Source organism: Sminthopsis crassicaudata, chromosome 6, assembly GCF_048593235.1.
Source record: "Sminthopsis crassicaudata isolate SCR6 chromosome 6, ASM4859323v1, whole genome shotgun sequence".
NCBI lineage: Eukaryota > Metazoa > Chordata > Mammalia > Dasyuromorphia > Dasyuridae > Sminthopsis > Sminthopsis crassicaudata.
In genome coordinates, this window is record NC_133622.1 from 106858829 (window position 1) to 106873310 (window position 14482).

Sequence of the window (14482 nt, forward strand, 5' to 3'; positions counted from 1 at the left end):
AGAGTATAGCCATAGTCCAAGACCAATAAAGACATGGAAAATGAGAATAAGGGAAGAAAATAAAGAATAGTTGGTCAATACCAGGAATTGGAACCACTTCCTACTTTTATTAGTCCTACTTCTGTTATGGGGTTACTTCATTTTTTCAGCCACCTTGCTCAAAGCTAGAATCCCTTTTAACTCATTTCTTTGCCTTATTGTTTCCATCTTGGCAGTAACTAATTCTTGTGACTTCATAGTATTCTGGCTATCTGTATAGAATTGGAATGTGAAGGGATAATGGCCTTTCTCTTCTACCACTTGAGGCTAAAGACTGCATCTTATTTACTACTGTTTCTGCATCCTCCAAAGAATTTATTTAACAGAAGATCTTATACTCACTATGTGTTTGCATGCTTAAATAAAGTTAGTAAGAAAGACTGAATCTTCTGATTCTCATTACAGTGGAAGATAACATTCAAAATTCTGCTCATGATTCCAGTCAGTTCATAAACTATCATTTATTAAGGGACTAATGCATATCAGATGCTGTGCTAAATGCATACAATACAAAGAGAAGCAAAAACAGTTTCTGATGCTCAGGAAACTTCCCCTAATTCTTAGAAAATAGATCCATACACACACACACTCATATATCTCTGTGTATATGTATTTACATACACATATTCATGATCTCAGATCTTCTTGACTTAAGTCCAAGGGGAAAAGTCCTTTAGAATTGTCATTTCAAGAGACAAGTATTCTCTCTACCATAATAGATTACTTTGTATACTACTTTATTGGATAAGGATTCTTATTTTTTGTTTCTTTGTATGCCATAGACTCATTTGGCTGTCTGGTGAAATATAGGAATCCTTTCTCATTACAGCAATATATCACCAGGATCATACGCAACAACCAGATGCGATTTATACCAGGAATGCCAGGCTGGTTCAAGATTATGGACTCTTTCTCAGAATATAATGTTTTGATTTTTTATTTTTTGGAAATGCAAATGCATAAAAGTTAGGCTTACAAAACAAAACAATTATGTGGAAATTGTATGGAAAAGAACTCCTAATTTAACATACTGATATTGAGCAGAGGAAAACTGACAACAGGATTCTTTGAAGTCCTTCGTATTCTAATGGTTTTATTAGGATACATATGAACTGAGCAGAACATATCAAAGAAATAGAGAAGTGAGAAAGAGAAAAAGGAACACACACACAGAGGCATAGACATAAATATAACACTGGAGACTGGACATTGACCAAGAACTTCAAAAATAGAAAAAATAAAACCGTGTCTGAGAACAGGAGTCTGTTTTTACTTCAGTCTGGCACAAATCTTTAAATATAAAAGACATTTCGGGAAAGAACATAAGACTCTTATGGGTAAGATCCTTAGTTTCCCTTTTAATGTTTACTTATGTGTCTTTTAGAAATCAAATAAGACTTTTTAAAGCTAAGTCAAAAGCAAGTGAAGTTAGTCTTGTGATACTGAGTAAACTCCCCCTGTATTAATATCTATAAAACAGATGCAATCCTGAGTGTGGGGGCATCCTGAATTGTTCACATGTGTTCAAACTACATATTCTTGGGCATTATTTCCATGACTACCATTTGAGTCACTCCAATCAAGATTAGTATAACCAAAACAGCTTCATCAAAGGGATTTTTAGTCCCTTCAGGGAGGGTTTATAAACACACAGAAATGATCCTCCAGCTTATGTATGTACAACTATAGCTAATCAAGTAGGTGTCAGAGCTCACTCCCATAAAGTACTAATGACACATAGTCAAACAATTTCCAAAAGAGATTTGGTGGAAAGGTCATGATAAACTGGGTAATTGGCTTTCTAAAATCATTCTGGTGCAGGGTATCGGTAATTAGCTGATCTTGTTTAATTTAGATAATGTCTTCATTATTTCATAGCTGCAAGGAATCGGGTGAAAAGAGTGAAAAATTAGCAACTACTTTGTTACTAGATCATAAAACCTAGGCTTTTATCCAGGCCTCTTAAGCAGGAAACAACAGAAGCTAAAGAGGTTCACTTCACTAAATAAGCCCACCTGAACTTCTCCACATAAAGAAACAAGCCATAATTGTAAAAGTTATTAAACTATTATGCAACCATTAAACTCAATTTCTAAATAAAGTTCCATGATTCACTGTTGTTCCATTCTGATGTAGACAGAGGGCCTCATTTTGAAGCATGTGTGGCCACTTTTATCAGGAAAAAGGGATCTAGAAATCAGGGAATGTTGCCTCCCTTCTTCTCCACCCTTCTAGGGAATGCCTAATGGTATGCCATCTTTTGTTCCTGAATGTGCTATATGCAGTGGTGAGCTTTTCCCTGGAGACAAGCTTATACTGGAGCTAGCAGAAGGTTTTATGGTACCATATTTATAGCTCTTCTTAAGGAGCAGTAGAGAATTGTTGGGCTCATCCTATTAAAATAAAAAATACAATGAATTCCTTTTAAACTAATTTATGTACCTGGGAAGGGAGCACCTTGGGTGGGGATGGCACTGTGTTATTAGTTCCAAAGTGAAAAGATTCCTAAATTGGATATAATAATGGGTTAACATCAAAGTTGGCTGTCCAAGAGTTTCTGGGGAAATATTTCCTAGAACAGGAGTTCTTTATTTGGATCTGTGGATATATTTCAGAGGGGTCCATAGACTTGTAATGGAAAAATATACATCTTTATTAGTCATTAAGTTCTAAGTGAAATCTGGAATTTCCTTTGATTATTTAAAACAATTTTCTGAGAAGGGGTTCATAGCCTTCACTAGACAGAGTCAGGGTGGGGAGCACAGTTGTGGTCCATGACACATCCAAAAATGGAGTAGATGTCCTTTTCTCATAATCCCCATAAGCATGCTGATAGTATTTCTAATATGGCAAGGGAGTAAACTAATTTAGGTGCTAAAAAAAAAATAGAGATGGCAGAGGGACATGAGTTTGGGAACAAGAAGAGGCCATCTATCAATGTCTTGTGGGGGGTTTTCTAGTGGTATCTTAAAACACATACTTCTACTTAGACTAATATTCTTTTTGGTAAAGAGTCAACAAGAATTACTTTTATTCCTTAAGAGACAGTAGCTGAATGCCTTTTGGTTTTTTGTTTTTTTTCTTACCGCCCAGGACTTTGAACACTGTTCTTAATTATTTTAGGCAGAGTTTTAAACGAAGCTCATGTCTTACCAGAGCTACTATACATATACATAAAGACAGACATATGTGTGTCTTTATACATGCATACATACATACACATATATTTATATACACATATACACAGATAAGACTTCAGGGAGAAATTAAAACTATGTTTTTCTACATGTATGCAGATATAGATATATCTTCTCCCTGAATTGAAGGCTTATCTTTTTATTACCAATATCTATATGGCCATGAAAATTTTCCAAGAATTAGATGTATGTCACAGACAGCAATGGAGAGGTACATGATGGAAGTAGGAGGGATGCAATATATAGCATAATAAGGAGTGACAAAGAAAAAATACAATAAATGATAAGAAATGCATGATTTTTTTTTTTAAAGATATTGTTTTGTAGTGGCCAGAAAAGGGATAACTGCTGACTGGATGCTCCATGAATATCCTCACATCAAAAAAAGTGATGCAGAACTATAATATATTGAGTGGATCCTATATGTAGTCTAATGGCAGGACCTGGATAAGGATTGCATAGGATGAGCAACAGGCAAAGTTGGGATAGATTGCAATTTGCATCATGGAAGGAAACATCCACATCAATTAAGTCATGGGGAAAAAAGAGAGGTCGGAGAGAGAGAAGTGGAGGGACACAGAGAGATGGAATATTTTCAGATACTACATTATCATTTCATATTACATGTATCATTTCACAACTTTCCTGCTACATTTCACAACTTTCTTTCTTAGAGCTTTGGTTTTACAGACCAGAATCATTCAACCCTTAAGTTACCTATTACATCTCATTTTTCCTACATTCAAATGAGTCTACCTAGTTTAGACTAAGTGGGGGAGTGATCTCACCTATAGATAGTTAAGATTTTTAACTTTCTTCTATATGACCAGGACAACAGCATCATCATGCGATTTCTCTCACTTGCTGTATCTCTCACTGTATCTCTTACTGCTTATAACGAAGGATTTAGGTTTCTCTTTTCAGAGCAAACAAAAGTGGAATTAGCTGGCCAGTGCTGTCAAAGACTTGCTTGTAAGAACATGAAAGACAGTGTCAATTAACCACAAGAATCACTTAGTCTAATGTCAGTTATAGTCCCCAGATTTCTGTCAGCACATCCAGAAGAAGTAGTATCAATTCTCAAGTGGCTAGAAGGGTACTTCAGACTTTTCTTCTCTTGCTCATTTTGATGCTTCATGTCCCATATGGCTCTATTCAATTTTAGAATTACTAGAATCTACTTTAGCATCAAATGTTTGATTTAGCAACCTCTTGAGCAGAAACACACACACACACACACACACACACACACACTAGCATTTCCCATACAATTTTCAAGGGGACTGAGAAAAATAACTCAAATTTAAATGCAAGAAAAGTTGGCATTTTGGTCTTTAGCCTTGGACTACTTCTGAATTTGAAAATGTTAAAAGCTTTTCCCACAATGTAACTCAATTGGAAAGAGCATACTGATCTGAGAGATAGAAAGCAGGGCCTAGTTTTAGTGTGATTGGATATATTCAAACTCTCAGGAGACTCTGGCCAAGCTCATAGATGCAAGACAGCCCAAAATATGAAACACTGAACAAAAAGCCCAGGGTAAATACTAATCTACTTGCTGTACATCTGTGGCTTGCTTTTGAGCCAGAATTCTCAACCTCTTTTGGGATCATCCTTTCTGCCCTCTTTAACAACCTGGTGAAATCTATGGACCTCTTCTCAGAAACATGTTCTTCAAAGCATAAAATAAAATATAGAGAATTATAAAGGAAACCAAACGCTAATGAAAATAAAGATGGAATTTTTTTTCCTCATCCAATTTTATGGGACCTTTGAAAGCTACCCAGGGACTCCTATGTTAAAAATGCTGATTTAGACTCTGTAGTAGCTCAGGAGAGTTAAGAATTAAATCAGACATTTAGGCCCTGAATAAGCTTAATAACTCCTTTGTTTTTTGTCTTACTATGAAGCCCCTTAAAAGCTTATAGACACTTAGGTGGAAGACTGAGTCCCTGAACTCTGGGAAAGTTTCTCAGGGTCCAGTCAAAGCCAAGAGAGTAAGCCCCTAAGGAGAACAGGAAATAACATCAATTATGAGCTGTGCCAGATTTTCACATTTTTCTTCTCTAAATCCAATTACAGAGTTCAAAGATCCCCAAGTACAACTCTGGAAATTACAGAAACAGGTAATAATTTTAATAATTATAACTAGTATTTATGCATCATTTTAAGGTTTAGATTTTAAAAGTGTCTTACAGGTTAACTCATTAGAGAGAACACTGGTTATTTTCCACACCAATCACTGTCCTAGAATTCTGGTGTGGAAAGAGAGGCAAATTGATGACATATCACCCAGACATATCAGAGAGTAGACCTTTCTTGTATATAAAAAGGAATCTGAAAAACCATCTTGTCTATTGAATAACCTTCTCTTCCCAACTCAGTGAGTTGATATGACCTAAACAACTAGTAGAAGCTCAGTTCAAGATTCAAATCCAAGAATCTGTATAGGCTTTGTATATGGGCTCTTTGTCTTTGTTTTTCCTAGAAAGTATGCAGATTTTCCACAAGATTATTCACTTATAGAGACATTTGCTAAAACTTGATCAATTTTCCTTTGTAGAAAAGTCCTATAACCTACAAAGTAGCACTAATTAATCTGGCTCTGTAGTTGACATTGAGAGAAATGCTGGATTTGGAGTCAGGGAATCTAGATTAGAATCTGGGATGTCCCCATCTGTAAAATGAGAACTTCAGGCTAGGTATATTCTAATACCCTTTTCAGCTAAAAATCTATAAGATTCTTTCATCTAATAACCTCCTTCAGCCTCAGTTTCCCTATGGACAAAATATGAATAATGCCACTTTTCTTTATGCTTCTCACATAAATGTTGAGAAATATTTGCCAAAGCAAATAGAGCTCTTCAGAAGAAATTTACTATAGGGTAGATGGCAAGTAGCATAATAAAAGTCCTGCTTTTAAAATTGGAGGATTGGAATTCAAATTCTTTTCAATTAGCTACCTGTAGGACTTTGGACAAGTCATTCAATTTAAGTTTCCTCATTTGTAAAATGAGGGGATTGAATTAATAATTGCTTTTCCAGCTTTTAAGCTTATAAGTCTTTGAATCCTATGTGTTAAATGAATTACAATCATACAATGCTGCTCTAGAATCCTAAGTGTTGGCAACTGCCAAGAAATGACAAGATTTTATTAGGCAAATTTTTGTTTAAGCCATCTAATCCCCATTTCGAAGAATATAAATTATGAGAAGTTTGGTAGGTTCATTGGCTTTAAGTGCATTCCAATTCTTAGCTCAAACATTTTGGAGATAAGATCCAATTAGCTTTTTTTTTTTAATAAGAATATGTATCAGTAAGTCAAGAAGCCCCGAATGTGCCGTCTTATTTAATTGATCATCAGGTTTCTATCTAAGTGATTATATTCTTTTAGAAAAAAAGAATATGAATCAGCCAGCCAAACATTTATATTTTACTAAATCTGCATTGGATGTTTGGATTAAAAAAAACAACAACAATAAAAACCACTCATCAGAGGATTGTAGATCTAGTACTTTCCTCACTCCTACATATTTCCCTAACTTTTTAAACACCCTGTACATTGCTTCTCTGTGTTTGATATTTGCTTGTTTATCCCCCATTAGATTGTGAGATACTTGAGGGAACAAATTACCTTTTATCTTTCTTTGTATCCTGTGCTGAGCACACAGTATGTGCCAAAAAAATGTTTATTAACTCAGTTTTTCATGAAACTTTACATATTGCTCTCAGGATAACTCAGAGCTCATTCAAATCAAATTCACGATTCAATCCAATATAAAGTTTCCTCTTGTCAACTTCAATCAATCTATCAATAAACATTTATAAAGTACCTACTATGAGCCAAACCAGGGGTTCTCAAAGTGCGGTCCTCCAGCCAGATGTGGCTGGGCTGAGGGATGGAGACAGAGTGTGAGCTTTTGTTTTTACTATAGTCCAGCCCTCCCACTGTCTGAGGGACAGTGAACTGGGCCCTATTTAAAAAGTTTGAGGACCACTGGGCCAGACAATGTGCTAAGTGCTGGGGATTAAAAAAAAAAAAAAGGCAAAAGCCAGTCCTGGCATAGGCTTTCAATAAACACTCATTAACTTGGCTCAGAACAGTAGATCATATTTAGTCAACTTTGACAGTGAGGCAATACAAAACACTGCCTTGGAATTGTCTTTCTATTTAATCTAGTATTTGTAGGATTTACTTGAGTTCTGAATTAACATTTTATAAATTCTATTTTTATTAACCATTATTTTCCTGATACAAAATTAGTTGCAAAGATTAAGAAAGTAAGGCAAATTTTGTTAACTCAAAGGCTTTTAGAAATAGAATTCTCCGTCTAAGTACAAGTCAATCAATAAGCAAATGTCAAAGGATAAAAGAGAAACAGAATATAACAGTTGATTGTGTGTGACTAAGTCAATCCTTTTCCTTTGATATATGACATCTTAGCTTGACAATTCAATTAACATTCAATTCAACTCAGTGAACATTTTAGTGTCCAAGTGCAAGATACTGTATATTTTAATGAAAAGTTCATAAATTTAAAAATTCATTGGCACCTAGAATATCAAATAAAGTTTCTCTTTTTAAACCAATTTATACATACATAGAAGAGGTGACAAAGAAGATATTTATAAAATTAGATTAATATTAATATTTATAAAATTAGGTTAATGCCATAACATTGCACATCTACCTGGGGTCAGAAATGGCTTTGTCACACATAAGCTTTAGGAGAGTTAATGCCCATGTGTGATAAAATCATGAATACTGTTACTTTCACATATGAATGGGAAAAGCTAAGATTAAGTAGTGACTATACAGATTAATGTATGCTAAGTAGTAGTACCCAAGAGAAACCGATAAGTATTCCTTTAGGACTTGGAGAAACCACAAGATGGCAATGTAGAGACACAGGGTTTCACAGGTGTTTCCTACATGTCTTATAAACAGCCTATCACCATGGTTCTGCTAAACACCTGCATGATCTGGCCAGTAATGAACTTTAGTGATGACGGGTCCCAATACAGAGCTGCTTTAAGGCAGATCAAGAAAAATGGTTTTTGGATTTGTGCTGACACTGACCCAGAGGGAGGGGTGGAGGGAGTAGGAGGAAGAGAGATAGGGAGATGGTGGTGGTTTCAACCAATTCCTGGGTGAACCTGAGCTAGTCTTACCTTAAGAACTGAATTGTGTTCTCTGGCTTTACTCAATTTATTTACTCAATTTACTCAATTTATTATTTTTTTCCAAAATTCAGAAGCAAAACCAAACTAGGTTTGTTGTGGGAGTGTAAGGGATTAGCATCCACCTTTGACACTTCCATGAGACCATTGTGAAATTCTGGAATTGCAACCCAGTGCTGAGCACTGTGCCTAAAACCTGGTTAGATGTGATTCAATTTAAGAATTGGTTGTGTAGAATTCAGTGAAAAGTCAGAGAGAAGTAATTTTAGAACATGCTAGAGATAAGAACTGGTTTATCGCTAATGAGCCACAAAGGGCTACTGATAAAACTTCCAAAACAGTGATGTACAAGGGTATTTGCCTGTAACTCTGGGTTGAACAGTTCCCTGAACCAAACCAAAACTGGTCTTCCTTTTCTATATTTTTCTCTTTGGGGATATTATTTTGTTTTTTGTTTTGCTTTTTTTCCCCCCCTGAGGGAATTGGGGTTCAGTGACTTGCCCAGGGTCACACTGCTAGTGATGGGGGTTGAGGTCCCTTGAAGATTCCTCTGACTGCCCATGATTCACAAATCTTGGTCAAAAGCACCCTTTTGAATATCCGGGCCCAGCCCCACCACCAGCTCAGCTTCCCCCAGCCCTCACCTGATCTGAGCTAACTGAAAAGCCCACCAAGAACTTGGGGTACCACCCATCTCCTCTTAGGTATAAAAAGGGCCACACTGGAGCCCTCTCTTTGCAGGAGCCCTTCCCCCCAACACATGGTATCCTTCCAGCCACGTAAGGGTTCCTGCCCGCCCAGAGGCCATCTCTGGCCTTGGCATCTTTCTAACTGAGCTTTACTTCCAAATTTCTACAATAAACCTTTTATTTATCAATCTAGGTTTTTCAGGCCTGTAAATTCATTTACAGGGGACACTGCGCCTCATGGGATCTTTGCGCCGAGAAATAGGGTCTCTTACTATCTATATGCCGACAAATGGGATTCCCCCTTTCCTTTCCCTCATTGCTAGGAAGTGTTAAATTTGAACTCAGATCCTTCTGACGGGTGTTCTATTCACTGCACCAACTAGTTGCCCCATATTGTCTTCTTTAGGCCAACCAAAACAAGCTAGATCTCTGCATCACATTGTATGCCTTCAAACATATGCTCTGACCATACCAAATTTTCCTTTCTCCAAGCTAAATTTTCCCAGTTTCCTTCAACCAAAGAAAGAAAACTTATAGAACATCATTTTATATACAAAGATCCTAAGACTGAATTAGATGAATTGCCCAAATTAAAGATACAGCAAGAGGCAATGTCTTCATTTGAACTTTGGTCTTTTGACTACAAATTCTCTTCATAACCTGCCATGCTGTCATCTCTCTCTCTCTGGGTACTTTGCTTCAAATTTAGGCCTAATATAAAGGTAGTTTTTCTCCTGTTCAAAATAAGAATGTTTAAACCTGCCTGTGTATCTAGAGTATCAATAAGCAACAAGCCACTTACAAAGGCTCCTTTACAAGTGGGAGGTAGAACAGCATAGTGTAATGGGAAAAAGGAAAAACTGAATTCAAATCCAATTATAACCCTAAGTCATTTAAACTTTCTGCGTCATTTTTTCTCATCCCTCAATGAGGGAGTTCAACAAGATGACCTCTTGATATCCTTCCAGCTCAGTATCAATGATTTACATGGTGTGTCCACAATGGACATCTTGGGAACAGCGGATAATCAGGAGCTGAGATAAGATGGACTAGGAAGGAAAAGACTCCTTAAATCAGGGTGGATTTTGATAAGAGTGAACTTAAATGCTTGCTAAATTTCCTAACAAGCCCAAAGGGTAAGATGATTCACAGTTCCCAACAACATTTCCTGTGCTAGCTTGATCCAAGAGACATTTCTAAAAAAGTCTTTACAGGGAAATTTGAGTGGATTTGCCAGTTTGACACTAGTCTTGCCTTACTGTCTTCCTCTTCTTCTATTACTCCTTTCATCAGTTGACCACATTCATCCTCATATAGATTTTCTGGGCATAAATGATGTTGAAAACTTAGCAGGAAAGAAAAAGAAAGGGCAGAGAATACTGAGTTGATTCAAAAAATCCCCTAACAGTTCTATGTTTACTTGTTCCATCTGGGTTTTTATTTTTTTATTTTTTGGGGGAAGCAATTGTGGTTAGGTGACTTCCCCGGGATCACACAGCTAGTAGGCATCTAAGGCTGGATTTGAACTCAGGTTCTCTTGACTCGAAGCTCAATGGTCTATCCACTATACCACCTACCTGCCTGTGTTTTTAAAGAATATTTTAAAGGATAATAAGAAGAATTACAATAGAGAACAATAGAAAAGAACTATAAGGAAAATATATTAAAGAATAAGAATGTGTTTTTTTTTCCTCTGATCTAATAAGCCCCATCAAGAATGTAGAGTCCCAAAAGAGCAGAGCATACCTTCTGAAGAAATGCACCCAGACCAAAATGGTATATGGTTCTGTCCTATTGTGGCTCTAGAAAAGAAATATGTCACAATAAGTAATGTGTTTAACTGTAGAATTACAAAATAATCCAGTTTGATTTAATAACATGAACTGGTTAAATGGAATGAATTATGTTGCACTTTATCTCATCTGCATTTTTCCTGTATGAAGTTCGGTATGCAATCCTTAGAAAAATAAATTTGGAAAAATAATATCTGAGAAAATGTGTATCATTGTTTTGCTTTTTCTAGAATTATTCACTATGATTGGGATTCAAAGTAATGGGAATTACTATAGCTAGCCCAATTTTTTCAAAATAAGGATTTATGTGATGCGTCTGGAAAGCCATCTTTCTCTCTGATTTTCTAGTTTCATCTTCTCTCTTGTTCCTCACACCTAATTTAAGAAGAACTTCCTGTTATGGCTTCATTCCTCAAATATGGATTTGGTGGAAGCTTTCAATATAGCCCCAACTGTAGTGTATGATGTTTCAAGACTATTCACTTAATTTCCCTCATCCCTCCCAACCCATTTCTTTCCAAATCTTCATGACCTACATAAAGGTAATGAGGAGGAAAGAATGGGATGGAAGGACAAAATTCATTCCCAGGTAGACTTTCAACAGCCTTTATAATCCTAGGGCATTTCATTCTCTGAATCTTCCTTTACTCTTTTTTGAAATCCACAAATTTGAAATTTTTAACCAGTTTGATAGATTGATAGACAGATAGATGCAGAGATATTTGCAGTTACATGAAGACATAGATACATATGCAGAAATAGATCTATATAAAGACATATCTCTGCCCTAGTCTTAAATTCTCTTCTGTTGATATTTTCTATCTGTATCCATCCATTTGGCAAGTGCCCTTATATCTTTCTTCCCCATCTCAAATTTTTCTTAACAGCTGGGCAACATTTATATAGTTCTTTAAACTCTGGAAAAACCTTAATAGACACATACACAAAGTATATAATATATATACCTATACACATATATGAATATTCCATTAAATGTATATGAATTATATGTGAATATACATACATACATATTTTATATACATTATATATATATATATATATATATATATATATATATATATATATACACACATATATTTTACTACATATATTTACATATATCTATCTTTCCTGGTTCTCCCAGCAATCCCATGAGGTAGGAGCTATTATTATGCCCATTTTATAGATGAGGAAATTCAGACTGAGAAGTTAGTACTCACTTAGGGTCATATAGATTCCTGGTTCCAAGTCCCCCTCTCTAGTCAATGTCCAATTAGCCTATTTTTACTTTCATTCATTAAATTTTGCTCCTCTGATTAAAACCCATCTCTTCAGTCTGTTCTCTGTGTCAAGGTGTTTATTAAATAACCTAATTACTTGTTGACACTAATGTGCTAATTGGAAGTCTAGAGCACTTTCCCTTTATGATGGATAGCTTAACAGTAATCTTTTGGAGGCAATGTTCTTGTCTTACTTCTCCAGCCCTGAGCATTGACTCACATTTTAGGTTGGAAGGAAATGGTGCTGAGGGAACATGTTGGGGGGTTCGAGTGCTATTTGGGGACAAATAAGGCTTCCATTCCATGACAGGAATAGTCCCTTTAGTTGCAATTAATATTCAGTTTTTAGGAGTTGCAAAATAATTTTTTAAAATCACGACCCTTAAACTGATGCTGAGTGAAATGAGCAGAACCAGGAGATCACTATATACTTCAACAATGATACTTTATAAAGATGTATTCTGATGGAAGTGGATATCTTCAACATAAAGAAGATCTAATTCAGCTCCAGTTGATCAATGATGTAAAGAAACAGCTACCCCCAGAGAAGGAACACTGGGAAATTAGTGTGAACTGTTTGCACTATTGTTTTTCTATCCAGGTTACTTTTACCTTCGGAATCCAATTCTTATCATACAACAAGAAATTTGGTACAGTATATCTAGGATATACTGTAACACATTTAACATATATGGGATTGCCTGTTGTCTAGGGGAGGGAGTAGAGGGAGAGAGGGGAAAATTTGGAAAAGAAGTGAATACAAGGGATAATGTTGTAAAAAAAAAATTACCCATGCATATGTACTGTCAAAAAATTATAATTATAAAATTAATAAAAATAAATAAATAAACTTCAATTAACTGGGAAAAAAATAAAATAAAATCAAGACCTTTGCATGAAATTAATTAAAGCAAATGATATTTTTGTGTCTTTCTGAGTAAACTACTATTTACATATCTTTAAGCAAGACATTTTTAAAAATAGGACTACTCTATCTTCCTCCCTCTTCCCTTCCCCAACTCAAAACACCAATAAAATATCCTCTTGCTATTTGTATAGTTTATTTACAAATATATTGTAATGTTCTCTGGTTCAGTTTTCTTGGGGTCTCTGGGAACAGCCTTCGTTTCAGTTCAGTAATCAGGACATGAGTAGCCAGGGGTTAAAGTCCAAATCCTTTATAGTCTCTTTCAAAGTCTTGTCTCCATTCCTAGGGCCTGGTTAGCTTTCTTAGCGACCTATCTCTCTCCTTGAGCTTGAGCTCCTATCTCCTTCTCTGCCCTCTGAATCTTTCAGAATCCAAAGGTTTGTGCTTCAGCCTCCAACCACCACAAAGGTGGATGATGGAATGACTCTCTTCCAGTCCTTGCTGGCTGTTATACTCCATTATCATAGGTGTGAATCTTGTGGAACTATAGTAAGTACTAAGTACATGTACTGAACTAGAGAACTATTAAGGACTAGGCTAAATAACCATTGTCTTTATCATTTCCACTGACTTAGTAAAAATCCTTTGTTTCAAATTCAGAGTTCTGGCCCATAACAATATATCTAATGATACTATCTGACTTCATAGCATTTGGCATTTTCTTGGCAAAGATACTGGAGTAGTTTGCCATTTCCTTCTATAGTTTATTTTATAGATGAGGAAACTGAGGCAAAGAAGTTTAAGTAAGATCACATAAGTGTCTGAGGAAAGATTTCAACTCAAGAAGAGTCTTCCTGAATCTAGATTCAGCACTCTATCCACTGTACTATCTAGCTGCCCCTATATTAAAAAAAAGAAGTTTCCAATTCCTGGATTCTGGGGTGAATCAAATGTTTTTGGAGGTGGTGAGACTATCATTAAAGAAAAAGTTACCAAAAATAGCTGTGATATAAACATGATTAAAGTTTATACATATGCAAGATATATTGTAAGTAGTCCATTATAATAGTCATAAAATGAGTAATTCTGTTTGCTGCATGTTGTAATAATGATTTACAATATTGCTTAACTTCTTAACCAAAGCTGTAATAGTTATCAGGTGATGGGCTGATAGCTGATCATAAAGAAATGCAGGGGAAAGTGTATGGGTGCAAGATTTTAAAGATCAGGTGCCAAGACTGGCCTAGGAGAGAGATTCCAACAATGTATCTAAACTGTAGCACCAGGTTTCCATTTCCATATTGATCACAGTGTAAAAGATATGATGAATAAACTTGCTTTCTTATATGAAGTCCACTTCAATCACCTCTCTAAGATTGGAGACAGCTGCCTGAGTCAGGCTACCTTGTTGTCCCACTCAGATACTGGGTCCCAG

At 35.8% G+C, this 14482-nt stretch overlaps 1 protein-coding gene across 16 annotated transcripts in view; it reads right to left on the reverse strand.

Annotated features, from left to right (window-relative positions):
- SORBS2 (sorbin and SH3 domain containing 2) overlaps window positions 1-14482 on the reverse strand; it is a 451850-nt gene that overhangs the window by 164591 nt on the left and 272777 nt on the right. For 8 of the 16 annotated variants that reach the window (XM_074276085.1, XM_074276083.1, XM_074276104.1 and 5 more), the window contains one exon: window positions 10853-10908. The exons of the other annotated variants lie outside the window; for them this stretch is intronic. Coding sequence is in view for 2 of the 8 variants with exons in the window: in XM_074276104.1 (XP_074132205.1) it covers window positions 10853-10908 (56 nt within the window). In the remaining 6 variants the exon portion in view is untranslated. The remainder of the gene's footprint in view (window positions 1-10852; window positions 10909-14482) is intronic. 16 annotated transcript variants of the gene reach the window in all.